General features: G+C 35.5%; 1 protein-coding gene across 1 annotated transcript in view; it reads right to left on the reverse strand.

The window, feature by feature from the left end:
* WDR72 (WD repeat domain 72) overlaps nucleotides 1–18,835 on the reverse strand; it is a 182,585-nt gene that overhangs the window by 78,592 nt on the left and 85,158 nt on the right. Inside the window, exons 14-16 of the mRNA XM_045529621.1 lie at nucleotides 7,868–8,685; nucleotides 5,193–5,284; nucleotides 1,279–1,358 (exon numbers count right to left, since the gene is read on the reverse strand). Coding sequence (XP_045385577.1) covers nucleotides 1,279–1,358; nucleotides 5,193–5,284; nucleotides 7,868–8,685 — 990 coding nt within the window. The remainder of the gene's footprint in view (nucleotides 1–1,278; nucleotides 1,359–5,192; nucleotides 5,285–7,867; nucleotides 8,686–18,835) is intronic.

An 18,835-nucleotide genomic window follows, 5' to 3' on the forward strand; every position in this document is an offset into this window, starting at 1 on the left:
AGATAAACTCATTTGAGGCGACTGCAAATGTGCGGATGCGTCAGCATGTACTAGTGTTTATTCTGATTATTGTAGAGGCTGTTTGCATAGCTATTCGTTCATTCATTAAATATTTATTGACTGGCTGCTGTCACTACTGCTTTTCTGGGCAGTGGTGAGAGAAGGGTGAATGAGACAAACAAGGTCACTGCTCTCAGCAAGTTTATATAACAGCGAGAAGACAAAAAATAAGCAAGCAAAAAGCAAACGATATAATTTCCATTAAGAGCAATCACAGCAATAAAATAAAACTGGGTAATGTGATGGTTACCAAAGGTGGGGGGAAGGGGAGGGGGTGGTGGCAGTATAAGTTGATCAGGGAAGAGTTTTCCAAAGAGGTAGATTTTCAGCAAAGACCTGGATGATTAATGGAGAAGTGAGAATTCCAGCCTGAGAGAACAGTAAGATCCTGACGTGTAAATGAGTTTTGTGTGTTCTGAAAATAAAAAGAAAGTCAGCGTGACTACATCAGGGTAAAACGGGAATGGGGAAATGATGAGAGATGCAATTAGGCTGGGGGCAAATCATGCAGAAACTTGCAGGCCACGATAAGTTCCCAGAGCCATTCCAACTGTGTACACATAGTGTCAATCCCTAGAGTTTGTTCTGTTTCCCCTTTAACCAAGAACAACCATTTGCAATTGGAGTTATTGCTATTCTCATCTTGACAATTCAATATTCATCAAGTTTGTGACGATGAATAAAGTTCCAATAAACATTCATCTAATCAATGCACCGATATTTATTGCACAATGTACAAAGCTACTGGTAAGATTCTGAGACCCAAAGAAGTCTTAGAAGAAGGACTTATTGGACATTGAAGAAACTAGCTCTCTAAACCAACTCACAGATAAGGTACTCTTGGAATTAAAAAAAAATGATTTCTAATTTTACATAATCAAATTCCCACATGTAGGTCATGGGGCATTTTGAATTCAAATGATAGACGAGGAATTCCTCCCCAGACTGAAACCCTAACAGGCAAGAAGTTACCTATGGCTGCATGAGCCTCCCTTCCTCAGCCCGTCCATTCACACTCCTCGGTGAGTGGCGCACCCTTGCTTGTGCTGTCTTCCGTGTTTTCCCTCATCTCTGGCTCTGCATTAGGCCTGTCCTGGGAGGGCCATCTTGTGAGGACAAGTAACTACTTACTTGTACTTTCAGGTAAAAAGGGGTACCGATGAACCAGAGCAGCCAGGATCTCGTCCAGTAACTCCAAGAACATGCACTATGTCATACCTGCACAGATTGGTCTCTCCAACAGGAAATTAGCTTCAAAAGTGACAGGTCAGCCTCCGGTACGTGGGATCCATTCTTGCCTAGAAATAGACAGAACACATTCATATCTTGAGAATATCAAAAATAGATGCAACCCAATGGTCCTTAACTCTGGCTACACATTACAATCACCTGGGTTTTTTGTTTGTTTGTTTGTTTTTTTTAACAAACACCAGTGCCCACCAGGTTCAATCTTCTAGAGATTCTGATTTAATAGATCCTGGGGTGGGGCATGCCTTATATTTTGTAAAAGCAGCTCAGATTATTTACATGTACAGCCAGAGTCAGGAACCATTTATATAAATGTACATGTATTTCTAACAATCCTACTAACACATATTCACATCAAATCAAATTGATTTTTACTTAAACCTATCTTTGCATCTTTTTGCCAACCTAAGACAAATCGCCAAATTTTACAATTCCTTCCTTATAGAAATAGTTCCTGAAATGCAACCCTTCCATGAATCAGTATCTATCACATGTAAAATCAAATAAAAGACTTCTTTTGATTTGTCCTTCCCCAGCTAGACCACTCTGATCAATAGGTATAGCACTAATGCTTTAATTTGACTCATTTTGTTATGCATTGTTTCTTTTAAGTTTGCCCTCTTGAGTGTCCTTTTTATCTATTCGCCTTAATGTTCAGTGTGAATTTTTAAGAATGAGCTAGGCCTTGGTCTATTTAAATTGATCCGTAGAGTGTCCAACAGTTCCCTCCACAAAAAAGCACTTAATAAGTGCCTTTTCATTAAATGAAAATGTCCATAGAGTCATCCAAATGAAAAATCGATGAATTAAGACTTTCTGATGGCTAAAGCATATTATCTAGGTGCCGGATCCTGGGAGTGAGATAGGAAAGAATGATAAAGCTTATGCTAGCGGGAAAATTGTTACTATAATTGTCTATTTAAATTACTATATTAATAAATGTTTGATATCTCGGTATCAACTATTTAAATTAGCATTTGTCCAATATGTTTTTCATTGAACCACCATTTTACATATTAATATATGCCATATATATTTATCACATTAGTAGTCAAGGAAAATGTGATGGAACATACCTGATAAAGTGCAAATTGAGAACATGAAGGAAATATAGAAGAAACATCTGACCCATTATTAATATTATTTTTTCCTTATGAAGCATATCATATAAACTTGAAATGACCAAGAGTAGTACATGAAACATATAAGTATGACAGAGCACTATGATTTTTAAATCATATTTTCCATTTTTTCATGAACACAGCAGGCAAAAGAAAATTTTCTTTTGATTTCTCTCCTTTCTCCCTTTCTGATTTTGATGGCCTTGTGACTCAACCATCAAAGCTAAGTATTGGTCTCAACTGTTAGTACTTACTGGCATCATGGGGTACTTCACACCATACTTTAATGTGATATTAAAATTTTAATACGTGATAGAAAGGAGAGCCAACTCGTCTTGGCAATGGCAGTGAATGAAAGAATTAATTGCAACTTCAGGGGGAAAGATAAAAAGAAAACATCCCAGCCTTACCAATATTACTCAGCCACCATTCCCGTTGCCAGAAGTGAGTGTTGGTTCCTGTCAACCCTTTAGAATGAGCACCTCAGAGTATTATTTTATTCTTCAGGATTGGGCTTTATAACAGTATCATGAAGCAAATCCTTTCCTTTTCCTTACTCACATCATTCTATTATTTTAAAAAACTCCATATTTCCTTAGTCCTCGACTAAATTTTAAATGCCATGAATGCCACACTAAACATCATGGAGATTATTCAGTAATAACACTCAGACTGCTGTGGTTGGAGCTGCCATAGGAAAAGCAGGGTCCTCCAAAGCTCTGGTTAGCAATTCCCTGTCTCTGCAGAAACACTTATGTTAAGCCTTAAATTACAATCCCTTTCACAGTGTTATAAAAAATGAAAACCAGATAGCTAACCCTCACAAGAGCTACTACCTAAGGAGAAAGTAGGTAACACAGACTGGGCCATATAGAAGGAACACTATTTACAATCATAAATGTGAGAAGTGGCCTGATACCGTGGACAGGAAAATGAGTTAGGAACCAGATTTGGATTGGAACGCAGGCCCTTCTGCTTAATAGCTGTTGGACTATGAGTGAGTCCTCTAACTCTGCTGAGCCCCAATTTTTTTTAAGAGTAAGACAGAAATATGCAGGGTTGTTTATATATTTAATGCAATAATATATTTAAATCCATCAGTGTAATTCTTGGAACATACTAGGCACTAGATAATTGGAAGCTATTAATAAACTCTCACTTGAAAATATTCTTAATAGTCCTGTGAGGGCCGCCGTGTACTGCTACTTAGGTTGTCTCATTTATAGATCACATACTGCACAACTTTGGAGGCAACATGCACATTAAGCCTGCAATCACATCCCCATTTTACAAATGTAGTAAATAGGGCTTTTAGAGGAGTAAAAGACATGCCCAAAGGAACATAAGTAGTAAGTAGCAGGGCTAGATGTTGAGTCCCAGCCATCTATCTCATTTATCTCCAAAACCATTGCTCTATTCACTGTTTATCCCTTAATTTTGTTCATCTATTAACTTTCATCCACTAATTCAAGATTTATTTGCTTAATTCCTTTTAGGTATTGTTTTAGGAACTGGGAACATAGCAGCAAATAAAACAGTCATAAAAATGTAACCCCTATGGAGCTTACATTTTGGCAGCAGGAGGCAGATGACAAATGGAAAAAGTGATATATGTCAGATAGGCAAGAGGATAAAGGAGAACAGCGCAACAGGGAAAGGGGTGGGGAGTGCTGGAAAGGAAGTAGGGCACCTTCATTGATAAAGTGGCATTTGAGCAAGACTTAAAGTGTGGGGCGCGTGGAGCGAGAGCAGGTTGAGCCATATATATGAGTACCTGAGGAAAGAACATTTCAGGCAATGGTACGGCCGATGCAAAGGTCCTAAGCCTGCCTGCCATGCTTGGCTAAGAGTAAAAGGCCAGGGTAGCTAGGATGAGTTAAGTAGGGGCTGAGTATTAAGAGATGAGGTCAGATGGAGGCTGTGTGTGTGATGACATAGGTAGAGAAACCAGATCACAGAGGGCCTTGTGAGCTACAGTAAGGACTGTGACTTTTATTTTGAGTGAAACAGAGGCCACTCAAAGGTTGTAAGTGAAGAGTGAGTTTCTGACTTAGTTCCAAATAGATCGCTCTGGCTGCCCGGTTGGGAATAGAATGTAGGAGCCAAGAATAGGAGCAGACTGGTGGTTAGGATCCTACCGTGGGCATCCAGCTAGACAGGATTAAGGCCCCACTGCAGGATTGGGAGGAGTTGGTCATATAGGTGGTCAGAAATGGTCAAATCCTGGGATGTATTCTGAAGGTAGAACGGACATGATTACTGAAAGATTGGATATGGGATTTGAGAAAAAAGGAACATAAAAAATGATATCAAAGTTCCTGGCCTGAGCAACTGGAAGGGTAGGATTGTCATTTACTGAGATATCCAAGATTTGGAAAAGCAGGTTTGGGAGATGAATTAGCCATTTGGTATCAAAAGAAAATCTAAACACTGAGATTATTACTCAGAAGAATTCAAGATTGTTACTCAGAAGGATATAGTCTTCTGAAATAGCAACAAAATTATCTAATAGAATGATCATTTGGTAATAAAGATATTGATGCAGTAGACTCTCCAATAAATCACATTACCTTAATTGAATATCTAAATATTTCCTTTGCTGAAAAGTTTCAGACGTTCAGGCATTTCAAAGATCATTTGACAAAATCTACGTTTTATACAATGTTATTTATTTTAACATTGCTATCCACTTTTAGAAGGATTCACTATTTATTTTATTTCATAGGAAAAAATAGATCATATCTATGTATGTAACTCCCTTACCATTTCTTAAGTAACCATAGAAGCTTGAGACATTCAAAATATCACTCCTAGGACTTTTCGTCTTATTATGTACAGATTCCATTTTGAAGGAACTGTTGGAAAGAAAAAATTTAAAGGATATTACTAAAGCATGAAAAATACTTTTAGAAAATAAATTGAAGATGGGGTGCATGATTACCTTTGCAAATCTGTAAATCAAACACAGACTATTTTTAGCATCACCTTTCATATTAATCTCTTTTGTGAATCTTATTTCCCCACTTTGCTCCCACCTAAAATCTTAGTCCCACTTGAATTACAAATCTTAGTTTACCAGAATTATCTGTGACCCACTTTTATAGGAGGGGCCTTGCTACTTTAGGTCACATGACTTCTGGCTAATGCAACAAATTTTTAAAGCCTAATATGTTGACATCTGCCAAAGAATTCTCCGCAGGTACCACTGGGGCCTCAGGAAGGCAGGCTTTCGCTGAGGCCAGTGTTTCAATCATAGGAATCTTCAGACACTGCCAGGGATGTTCTCATTGTCAGATAGTCATTTCCTTAAAATTCAGTTAAGTCATGCACACAGTTGTTAAGCATACAGTGATTTTTCAACCTTAACAACCACAACAAAATGTTTATGAAACAGTCAAATCTTTTGGAAGGATTTGGTGTGACAAATCCAATATACATTATTTTGATTTCTCAAAAAATGGTATCCGGGCTTTTACAGACAATCAAGCCTGGATTAGAGAAGCAGGCTCTCATCCTGCTACCTCCATTCTATAATTTGTTTCAATGAAGAACTCTTTACAGCATCAACTAATGTGTGATAACAATTTAAAGCGCATTTAATGGGAGGCATGCTGATAGCCCCTAAGCTCCCCCAAAGGGCAGCAGACATGTCATCTCCATTTTACATTCTGTAAAACTCAGAATGAAAACCTCTGGCAACCGTCTGCTCTGTGGGATCATAATTAGACAAATAAATAAAGTTTATTAGCAGCCTAAGTTTTAAGAATTTGAAGATCACCTGTCCTACCCACCTCATTTTGTAAAAGAGGAAAATAAGACCCAGAAAGGCTAAGCCATTGGTCCAAAGTCACGTAGCTAGTGTGATAACAAAACCAGGATTCAATCCTAGGTCTTCAGACTCCAGGCAAACTGTGTTTTTTTCACCAAACTTTGGTGCTATGTAATTTTCTTAGTAATTAAAAAAGCGAAAAGTAAAAGCTATCTGAAATATTTTAAAAAAGATTTAGTCATTTAAAATGAACAAATGAAAAGAAAATAGAGAAAAATTACATATGTGAATAACTGAAATTTACTAGTCCTTGTTTTCTCATTATTAGGACCACCAAACAGAAAACTGAAAACTTTATAACACAATGGTGTTATAATGGAAAGAAACGTAACACTGAACGCTATATAATCCATTTGGACTTCCACCAGACTATAGGTTCACTAAGGGCAGGAAAGCTATCCATTGTACTGTACCTGGCACAGATATTTGTTGAACTGAGCTCTTATCAAAGGGCAGAAATATCAGGGACTATCTACCACCTACCATGTAATGGGAAGTTCAAACAACGTCTCTCCAAGGCTTTCTGATGGTTTAATCTGACACTGATTATTTTCTTTATTCTGACCAGCTATATTACCTATTTATGCTACAAATGTTTTCCCTCCTTCCTTTAGTTTTCAGTGTTTTCTACTTATTTAATGTTCATTATCTTTATCATTTGAATGAGTTCCTATCTAAATCATAAATTTATTTTATATTTCTTCTGTAGGCCAGTAGTAAAGACATAGGAGAAGATTAGTTAAGTAAATGTTTGGTGAATTGAATTCAATCCTGACACATCAGACTATGAAAAGCTATGCTGAATTTTGGTAGTGGGAGAAGGTAAACATACAGAGTTGAGATTAATAACTAATCAGGCTACAGAATTAGACTGATGCTTAGTCCTGTATCAGCCTCTCAGGAGCTGAATTGACCTTCAGTTTGATACTTTGTCTCCATAAGCTTTAATACCCTCATTTATACAATAAACAAAAAATAGTACCTATATCCCAGCTTTGCTGAGCATATTAAATTAAATTGTGAATGTAAAGGGATTACACAGTGACTAGCAGATATTAAACACTCAAAAAACAATAGCTATCATTATTATTAAACTGTAATTTCTATAAATGACTTATGGGATAGCCTCTTCTATTTTAATAGGCAAAAATATGAACTAAAGATATGACTTGACACATGAAATTTCCAAACTTTTCCTCTCCTGATATCTATTTATAAAATATATCACCTTAAGGATTTACTTAAATTTTTTTCATACTTAATTCACATCATGTGTAATAGATGTATATGTTTCTATGTGTGTATGTATCTATCTATTGATTCATTCAGCATCTAGCACTATGTCTTTCCCAGCACACATAATGAAAACAATGAATATTTGTTGAATGAATGAATTTTAAAACATACAAATTTCTTGCCACATTATCCTCCAATCCTAAAGAATTAAAAGAAAGATTTTTTTGAAACGTGTTTTGAACAAAGATGTTGTTGCATATTTATCCCCCATTGGAAGGAAGAAAGGAAAATGAAAGAGCTGAATATAGCAAATAATGATCATTTCTTTTAATGTCCAAAATTAGAATAGTCAAAATCACTAGCCATGTCTTACCTGTCAGTTCCACAGGCCAATTCTAAAGGCATGTTAACTAATTTATTAACTAAAAATAGTCTGCTCAATAAATGCACTATAGTATTTGACTCTTGCAAAGAATCACAATTATTTTCCAGGTCTCTTGGAATGACCAGCTGATTTGAAAGAGTGGCTATGTACTTATTGGATAAGTCCAAAACTTTTCCAGAAAATAAGTTTACTCTTGAATCATCTCTTTTCATTTCAGTATTGCATAAATTCCAACCTGGCAACATCAACGAGAAGTGATCTTCATTGGAAGCAAGTCCTAAAGAAACAGGACCCTGAAGCTTTAAAATATTGAGATGCTTAATGCAAAGATGATCTAATTCTTTATCCACCCCCCACGGCAAAAGGCAAGACAAAAACAGTTTAGCTGCGTCTATGGTGAGGCTGGCATCAACTTTTCTTGATGGCTTAGGGTGTGTCTTTTTGGAGCTCTTCATTTTCTTCTGCCTTTTAATGCCATCGTTTTCTTCTGAGAATTTGCTGGTATTATCTCCTGGGGCCAGGCTTTCACTAACAGGCTTGGCTTGTGCCTCTGCTGAGAGAGGACCACAGGCAGTTTTATTTTTCTTCAGTGTCATTGTCTTCTTCTCTACGGTGCTCTTGGCTCTTCTCAGTATCTCGCTACCATAGAATGAATTGGAAGAGTCACCATCACTGAGCGGAGTTGGCAGCAGAAGTTCAACAAGGTTTTCCAGATCAAATAGAAGAATGTGAAAGCCGACATTGCTCCATTTTGTCTTCACAGGCAAGACATTAAAAGGCCTTGGGAAAGACTTGGCATCGGCAGCCTAAGAGGGACAAAAAATATTTATGTGTCAAAGTTCTTGTTCTTTAAGTTACTTTATTAAAGATTCCATGATGTTGAAGTGACATGGAAAAAAAAGTAATAAATAGCGGTATAGCTAAAGGCAAATCATTTCCATTTTTTTGGTCTTAGCTATAAAAATTCCTTTCTAAGTTAAATCTTCTATATTCTAAAATTATTTAAAAACTTTTCTTCTTCCTACAAGTTTTATTTTTCCTCTAAATAAATATGACTTAGGCCTCTGGAGTAAGATGGCACCAGATTAACATCCTTTGACATACACTCTCACATCTTCTTATTATTATAGTCATGAAGACATGCACAGAAAAAGTGGGTTTGAAAATTAAGAACAAAAGTACTCACATGCACAAATTTAGAAAGTATTTTTATAAGCATGGTTCTTTCAAATTTTTTAACATTTTTAAATAAGTGTAAGTAACTTAAATGTTAACCAATATCAGATTGCTTTGAAAAACAAAAACTTGTCTTGTAGATTTGTATTTTTTGCCCCAAGGACTGGCACAGTGGGTTCCCATACTTCAATCAAGTTTATGTTCATTTATGAGACCATCCTTGAGTACCCTATGGCCTCAGGCCAACCCATTACTTTCTACTCTCTACCTTGGTTTCTTTATTCTTTCTAATACTTATGATTACCGTATAGTATATAAAAACTTCTTTTGTTGTATGTTTTATCCACTAGCATTTAAGCCCCACCTTTGCAAGAATTTTGTACATTGCTTGCTCCCAGTGACTGCGAAATGATGTGGTAAATGGCATTTTATTAAAAGACTCAATAAATATTTGTTGAATTAATGATTAGCAAATTTATACACCAGAACACCATTTAAATATTTTAAAATAATGGTATAAACTATATTGATTGGTGAAAAGAAAAATGTGTCCTATTAGGCATAAAAAACAATTCCCCTTTTGTAAAACTATGTATGTATATAAGCCAGGTGTGGTGGTTCATGCCTGTGGTCCCAGCACCTTGGGAGGCCAAAGCAGGAGGATCGTTTGAGCCCAGGAGTTCGAGACCAGCCTGGGCAAATAGCAAAACCTAGTCTCTACAAAAAGTGAGAAAAATTAGCTGGGCGTGGTGGTGTGCACCTGTAGTCCTAGCTACTTGGGAGACTGAGCCAGGGGGATCACTTGAGCCCAGGAAATTAGAGGTTGCAGTGAGCTGTGATCATGCCCCTGCACTCCAGCCTGGGTAACAGAGCAAGACTCTGTCTTTAAGAAAAAACAAAAAAAAAAAACACAAAAATTGCCATGTATGTGTATGAATATATAGCTATTATATATATGCAAATATACATACACATAGATATAAATCTACATATAGAGAGAATATATAAAGAGAGAAAGAAAGAAAGTCACAAAATATTTGCACCAAAATGTTAACGACGATTGGGAAGAGGGAATTAAAATAATCTTTATTTATACTTTAGGGTTTTTGTTTTTTGATTTGGTTTTCTGAAATTTTTTACAGTGCGATACAATTTACAATCACAAACAAAGAAAATTTAAAAAGCAAATCATAAAAAATTACATGGCAAAAAACAAAATGGGGAACTAACTGTAAAAACGTATTTTTTTCATCAGTAAGATAGTACAAGAGTTAATATAATTATTAATACATAATATTTGCAAGAGCAAGACCCTGTTTCTACTAAAAATAGAAAGAAATTATCTGGACAGCTAAAAATATATACAGGAAAAAAAAAAATTAGCTGGGCATGGTGGCACATGCCTGTAGTCCCAGCTACTCAGGAGGCTGAGGCAGGAGGATTGCTTAAGCCCAGGAGTTTGAGGTTGCTGTGAGCTAGGCTGACGCCACGGCACTCTAGCCTGGGCAACAGAGTGAGACTCTGTCTCAAAAAATAAATAAATAAATAAATAATATTTGCAAATCAATAATAAAAAGTACCATACAGATGAAAAATTGGGCAAAGAGCATCAATAACAACTCACAAAGAACAATATTCAACTTAAAATATTTTTTAAAAAGTTTACCACAAGTAGTAATCAAAGAAGTGAAATTAAAATAATAATACCATTCCCTGCCTATTAATTTAGCAGAGAGAATTTCTTACATTATTTTATTATGTAGTGTTTAATACATATAAAATAATATATAAACCATTTAGTTAGTTTTTTTAGGATTAAACAAGAGAAATGTTGTATACCAAGAAACATGGACAAAACTATATAGCATTGTTATTCGTAATTATCTCAAACTAAAAAAAATCTAAATGTCCATCAACAGTAGAATAGATAGAAATTTGTGATATATCCATGCAATGGAAATTACACAACAATGAAAATGAAAGAACCACAGCTATATTCAACAACATGTATAACAGGTATGAATCTCATCAACGCAACATTGATCAAAGAAGCCAGACACAAAAATTAATTCTGTATGATTTCTTTCCTATTTGTTTCAAAAAGCAGAAGAAAACAAAACAACAGGGTTTAGGGATGCATACATAGATAATAAATCTACAAAGACAGTGGCTATCTTTTAAGGATAAGGAGAGTGTTTTCTCTAATAGTGTTTTCACATGAACATTAAGTTCTTATTTTAATACTCTCAAATTTGGAAACATTTACTCTAAAGATTATACTTTTTGTGTTCTCCTTTAAAAAAAAAGGAAAACTTTTGCTATTTGGAGGAAATTAAGTTTTTTTTCAAAATTTAAAGGTTCATGCAACTTTTAAAATCTTTAATAGTTTTATTTTTCCTTTTTTTGTTTGGTTTGCAATTGTGAACAATTTTCATGTTTATTTATTTTGATATCTAACTACTCTACCATCATATGTGAACTTGCCCTTTTCTCACTGATCTCTAACGTGGGGCTTTAATCAATTTAGCTACCACCACACAATACTACATTGCACAATAGCATTAGAAAAACACAATGTCTTCTTAGGTAGATTCTTCAACTTGGGTCTTTCACTCTTTCCTACAAATTTGAGAACAAATTTGCCAAATTCCAGATTATATCTTCCACTTATTTAGACCATGTTTAATTTTTTTGAATAGTTTTATAATTGCTCAAAAAGATGTTTATATTATTTGCTTATTCATTTAACTCTCTGTAGCATCTATAACTATGGACCCCTTTTTCTTTCTTTATTATTTTCGTTGCCTTTTTATTTCTTGCTAGAAGTTTGTCAGTTTTGATATTCTTGTCACAGAATCAACTTTGACTTTGTTTATCCTCTCTATGGAATAATGTTTCTCCTGAAAGATAGTTTTGCTGAGTATACAATGTTAGCAGGACTTATTTTCTTCCTGCATTGTTGAAGGTTTTATTCTGCAATCCCGTGGCTTCCTCTGATGCAGTGGAGACGTCAGCTGCTGCTCTGTCACACCATCTGTCTTTACTTTTACTCTCTGCTATTTTTTTAGATCCTTTCATCTTTAATACTCCACACATTCACTATGATTCTTCTAAGTGTGGATGGTTTTCCCCAACCCTACATTGTATCGAGAATTACTACTAATATCTTTCATTAATTTTGTGAAGTCATCAGACTTGTCTTTTTGAATATTTTCTCTCCCCCTCCTATTATTCCCTTATGGCGCTCAGATTAGGTATTTGTTAAAGGCTCTCTCTTCTTTCATACTTTTTCTCCTTGTCTCTCTGTGCCTCATACTGGGCAATTTCTTCAGAATTTTTCTTTTGCTTTGCCAATTTTATTCTCACCTGTCTCTGATATGCCGCTTAACTTATCCATTGAATTTCTAAGTTTGATTTTTTTACAGTTTACATTTTCAGAAGTTCTCTCTGGTCCTTTTAAAAGAACAGATTGGTCATTTTATGACATTATTTTTTTATTTATTTTTTAAAACCATTTTGAAGCTCTGCCTCGGGTGCAAGGGGGGCAAGGGCAATATACATAACCTAAATATTTGTACCCCCATAATATGCTGAAATAAAAAAGAAATAAAATTCTTTTAATTTTTTAAACATGCTTATTTTATATTTTGTATCTATAATTTTAATTTCTAAAATCTTTGTGGGTATGACTCTGCTTTTTGATTTTGCTGATGCTTTCCTGTTTTCTTGGATGTTTTATAATTTGTGTGTGTGTGTGAGAGAGAGAGAGAGACAGAGACAGAGAGAGAGAGAGAAATGCAGTGAGAACCCTTTGAGACAGGGGTGAAGCTGTATTCTTCCAGATCAGATTTTGGTTTGTGACTGCCAGGTGCTCAGGGGTACTACCAACAGGACTCTCTTTAAACCAAAATTTTCAGCTTTAAAAGTTTTTCATTCCTTGAAAGTAGTGTGAATTTTGATGCCTGGATTACATTATCGATTCTCAAGCAAAACTATTTTCCCCAATATCTAAGGCTAAGAGCAAAAAAGGCAAATATTTTTATTATCTCCTTTTGTTGAACATCTCCCTCGCCTTGGTTCACTCTTTCAGTGAATGTGCAGCTCTTAGGGCATAATGGATTTATGCAGTGACCTCCTTCCCATCACTGCCTTGGACCCAGATATTCTCTCTAATCACCTGTGTAGTGGATAAAACTAAAGCTAGAAGTACCCAGGGATTAGCAAATGCTCTTTCAGCTTTCTGTGCATGACCTGTCTGGAATTGTGCTCCCAGTTTATTTTTTACTTCTAAGAATTTCCTTAAGTTTCTTGTTAACTCAGATAATGTATTGTTTTTAAAGATGATTTTTAAAATAGCATATTAATTATTTTTAAAGAATTGAGAAGAACTGATGTTCAGACTATTAACACACAAATAGAACCTGAGTTTGCAAAGAGCATTACAAATTAAAATATTCAGTTTTGATAACAGGGAGAGAAATGGGCACTCTCATACACTGCAGGATGAGTGTAAGTCGGTATTTATTTTATGAAAGGCAATTTGGCAAGGTGTGCTAATAACTTTAAAATATTACATGCCCTTCAATACAGAAATTCTTTTTAAAATAATTTATCCTAAAGGTATAATTACAAAGATGTACAAAAATCATATGAAAAGGAACGTTTACTACAGAATTTGCTATATCAATAAGATAAAAATAACTTAAATATTCCATATAGATTTAGCTAAATATGTTATTGTATATGCACACATTGAAATATTATGTTGTTATTAAAAAGAGGTCTGTGTAAAACATACAATCTCATGGCAAGAAATTTACATATATTGTTGATGGGAAATATCTAGATTTTTTAAAAGTATAATCCATTTTCTATAAAATTGCAGGTTTCTTAATATCTCTTTTTGCTTATAACCATTTTTAAAATTTCTACAAAAACCTATATTTTACCATACTAAACAAAATGCTCTTTTAAAAGAAGTAATCAAAATTGCCAAAGAAAATGTCAATAATAGATATGGCTAGCTAAATGTTTTTAACATGTATCTCTAAAAGAAAGTACATTAATCAGATTAAAGTTAAAAGCATCAGAATAAGATTTACAAGATCAATAATCAGAAGCTAATATTTTAGGCATATAAAGAACTCACAGAAATTAATTAGTAAAATACCCATATCTCCATAAACAAAGGAGATAAAAATATTCCCAAGGGAAATAGGTTTTAAACTATTTGTCTCAATAAAAGGAAACACGTATAAGATTTTATATATTAATGCTATGTTGGTTTTGATCTCTTAAATTAACTAATATTTTAACAAACTTACAAACAGACAAAAAGTAGAGTATCCTATGCTGTTGAGTGGTCATTTCAACCAGGACTCTGATGGGATCTAGAGGACCATAACTCTTTTCAAAAACACTGTGGTACTACGTATTAAGAGTCTTAAAATGTTCAATACTATCTTCTCTAAGGCAGATGCTACTTCCTAATTCATGTTCTTGGAGGCCACCATTCCCAGCTCCACCTTTTGGGTCCGTCCCTGGTTTTCATTCATTCAGCATTCATTCAAGCAGTCCTTGCGGAGTACCTGCTAGGTGGAGCGTGGGGTGCGTAGCTTCCACACAATGAGGAACAAGGCCCAGTACCTGCATGGATGCATCTCAGCCTGTACACTCGAGACGGGAGAGAGACAAGTTCTAAGCAATTACCGCACAGCTTGATGAGAGACGTGTAAGGGAAGATATAGAAAACTATGAAGATGTGAAACAGGCACCCTACATTCAGTCTTGAGGATACAAGGAGTTTAAACAGAGCTGAAATCAAACTAAGACTTGAAAGATTAAGGAGAAATGAACTAAAGAAAAGTGGGAGGCAAAGTATTCCAGGCAAAGAAAAGAGCACGAGAGACCCCTAGGGGGATGGCTGGAGGAAGAGTGAGAAGGTATGTATGTAGTATTAACAGTGAAAATTTCAGGATGGCTGGAGGATAGAACATGGGAATGTAGAGAATGAGCTGGACACAGGGATAGGAGCCAGATTATATAAATCCTTATAAACGCTATGAAATTTCAAATGTATCCTAATAGTAGTTATGACCTTTGAGGAGTATTTAAACGAGGAAGTCAGGTAGTCACAATCTAGAGCTGTGGTTTCTTCTGGATTACTGGCTAATCAGGCAGGCTGATGGCTAGGTTCCACCCTCCTGTGCACTTTCACTTCCCCAAAGCTATTATCTTCTCCGGCCACAGCATCTCAACCTCCCCAATCACTGGGCCAATCAAAATCATAGCAACGATTCAAGCAATATGACGCATTTCCTGCTCTCTTCTTATTTTGTGACACACATAGCTACAGTAGGCCCATTGCATTGCCATAAACAAAAATCCTAAATTCCTGCTTCTAAATATAGTCACCTTATCTCAGGAGCAACTGTACATTTTACATTATTCTAAAATCATAAATGTTATTCCAAATTTATTTAACATACAACAAAGTTGGTTTCCATTTGAAAACAAGTCTATTAGATCTGTGGTGCCCAACAACCCTCCCCAGCCATGACCTCTTAGAAACTGGGCCGCACAGCAGGAGGTGAGCAGTGGCTGGGGAACTAGTAGTGAAACTTCATCTGTATTTACAGCCACTCCCCATCACTCGCATCACTGCCTGAGCTCCACCTCCTGACAGATCAACAGTGGCATTAGATTCTGCATTATGATGAGCTGTATAATTATTTCATTATATATTGCAATGTAACAATAATAGAAATAAAGTGCACAATAACATAATGCCCTTGAATCATCCAGAAACCATCTCCGCTCCCTGTGGTGCCCTTCCTCCATGTAAAAATTGTCCTCCATGAAATCAGTCCTTCATTCCAAAAAGGTTGAGAACTGCTTTATTAGATTATAAGTATAAACCATTTCTATGTTTTAACGTACTAAAATGATTAAGTATTGTTGTAGCCTGTCATCACTGGTTGAAATTTTAGGAAGCATATTTTCAAAGTCTTATTACAAGAGTCTTAAAAACATAATTGCTATTATTTTGGACATAAGTAATGTAGAAAAAGGACAATAAATGCCTTCAATAGTAATTTCTAAGTTTTTACATGTTATAGATTGGGCAGGCACAATATTTGGTAATGTTTAGCAAAAGCCATAGTAAATCTTAACCTTATTTATATGTTACTTATATACGATATACTTCTCAAACAAAAATTCTACTAAAAGTAGTATGTGTGAATTAAAATAAAATCTTAAGGCTCCCCCCACCACCAGCTTACTGAATGGACCCCCCTCTTGGCCAAGGGGATATCTTAAAACCAAATTGCCTGCCATGAGGAGGGAGGTCAGACATGCCTCATCATGCCCCCTCCCTTCTTGGGGACATCCTTTGCAACTTATCAACAGGCCTAAGGCTACACAAAACAAACCTGCAGGTCCTCAATTTACACAACAAATATATGCCCAGTGGTTTGTCTCTGATTTACAGACTTACTTATCTTAACATTTCAAGCCTTGAGACAAAAGCTTCATGTCTTTAATCAATTACAAGTCAAAGAGTCTTTAAACTCACCTATCACCTGTAAGACCACACTGCCCTCCCCCCTCTTTGAAATGGCTCACCTTTTTGAGCCAAAACCAATGTATGCCTTCCACATATTGATTTATGACTTTACCTGTAACCCCTGCCTGTCTCCCTGAACTGTATATAACCAAATTGTAACCTAACCACAGCCAGCCCACTTGCTCAAGGCTTCTCGGGCATGGCTCCGGGTCATGGTCTTCAAATTTGGCTCAGAATAAATCCCTTTAAAATTATTTTACAGAGTTTGGCTTCTTTTCGTGACTGAATAAAGTTGTGCAAAAACGTAAGTATAATTATATTAATTTTAGAATGACAACATATCTAAAACATCATTCTAACAAAAGTATTTTGTAAACATTCATGAATCTGGTTGCAATAAAAAAGTCTAGAACAAGTCATTACATGGAAAATGGTTCATTCAATCTACGCTACTGCAAAAGTGTGAGGGCTAAATATAAATTTTAAGTCATTGGTTCACATGTTGTTCATGCTGATTGCCTGACAGATAATTCCCCAACACGTGCTTTCCAGACTTTGCATACATAGAGAAGGTGCTGGTATTTTCCCCAATATAACACAACTTTTGCTCCAACTTTCTCAAGTTCCAGGGTGAGGAAAGAGAGGAGGTATTGTTTACAATCGGGACAGCAAGAGGGTAGCACTGAAGGACAATCCATTGCAACCCCTGAACTTTTGAGAATCTGGGGGTAAAATAATGCTGATACATCTACATGTGAATGCTATAAACAGCAAGTGGGGAGTAGGAAGAGGCACACAGGGCTGAATTCTTTGTCTGAGTACACAGACTTTGGGAAAAGCTACTGTGTCAGAAAGGCTAAGAGTAGAATCCCAAATGGCCAGCGGGCAGAAATTATCCTTTTACTATCCTCAAGAACCCAGAAAAAATGTGAAGTAAAACTACAGTCAACAACACAAAATTCAAACTCAAAACAACTCAATCTACATATAAAAAGGAAAAACAAAAAGTTCCAAAAATTCAGAGGAAAAAAAACTTAACAGGTGTGAAGGCACAAGTCTAATGCTTTTATTTTTAAAAACTCTATTGATTTATTTTCTTTTTCCTTCATCTGACTATATTCAGTTTGTGCTTTCTTCTTCCTTGTCTATCTGATTCACAGAGACAAAACAGTTAAACAAGGCTGATTTTCCTCCGTGCTTTTGAAGGTAGAAATGCACTTTCTAACAACATGTTCTAATAATTTCTCTCTCAAAACATATTAGCCCCCCTGCTGAGTTTGTTACGAAAGGATCTGATCTGCCCAACCCTCCACAGTCATCAAATACATGGGGTAAAACTGATGCTAAAAATGACCCTTAGCTTCTCACATTTGTAACTTTGCACAATAATACTTAATACAAATATTTAAATGCTAAGCGAGAAAACATATAGACAGTAAGTTCTAAAACATTTTAGATATTTAGTTATGTTAGAGAATAAAGAATTTAGAAATTGTCTAATCTGACTCTTTCTCCTTAAACTAAGGAAAAGTGAGAGAGACAAAAAAGTGAAACAACTTGTTCAAAGTTACCCATCTGGCAGAGTCAAGCTAGGATTCCCACATCTATGTTTTTCCTAACTATTCTACAGATGACATTATCCACTTAAATTCTTTAGAGAATGGAATATTTATTTATCCCTATTTATTATTTCTAAAATATACAAGGGTCCTCATCGGCTAAGCATTCATTTTATGAGACACCATAGTCATTGAGCTATAAAAGGAAGAAAAAGTCATTGTTACATGAAAATGTTCATGAATGGACTAATCACTTATAAAATTAGTACCTACACACTCCTAACCTTAAAACATAAAGGCCCAGCCCCATCTATTAGTCAGTCTCTGCATGGTTATCAGCTGACGTGATTCAATTGCAAAGTAGATAGCAAATACTGTTAAAGATGGAGGATTACACTAAATCTGTGACAGTGACAGCAACATTCCCTCAGTCATACCCAATGCCATGGACAAATAAGGAAGTAGCAGAGGTAACCTGATAACAGAAAATTAAGTCAGATGCTTCATGAAAAATGTTTTCATATAAAGTGATACAAGTGAGGCCTGAGGAAAACTTGATTACCTTTTAAATACTTTTCTCCACTAACTTCTTATTATTCTTCACGAAATTCAAACATGAAGCAAAAAATGGCACATTGCATACCATACAGTTTA

Source organism: Lemur catta, chromosome 1 (assembly GCF_020740605.2).
Source record: "Lemur catta isolate mLemCat1 chromosome 1, mLemCat1.pri, whole genome shotgun sequence".
Lineage (NCBI taxonomy): Eukaryota > Metazoa > Chordata > Mammalia > Primates > Lemuridae > Lemur > Lemur catta.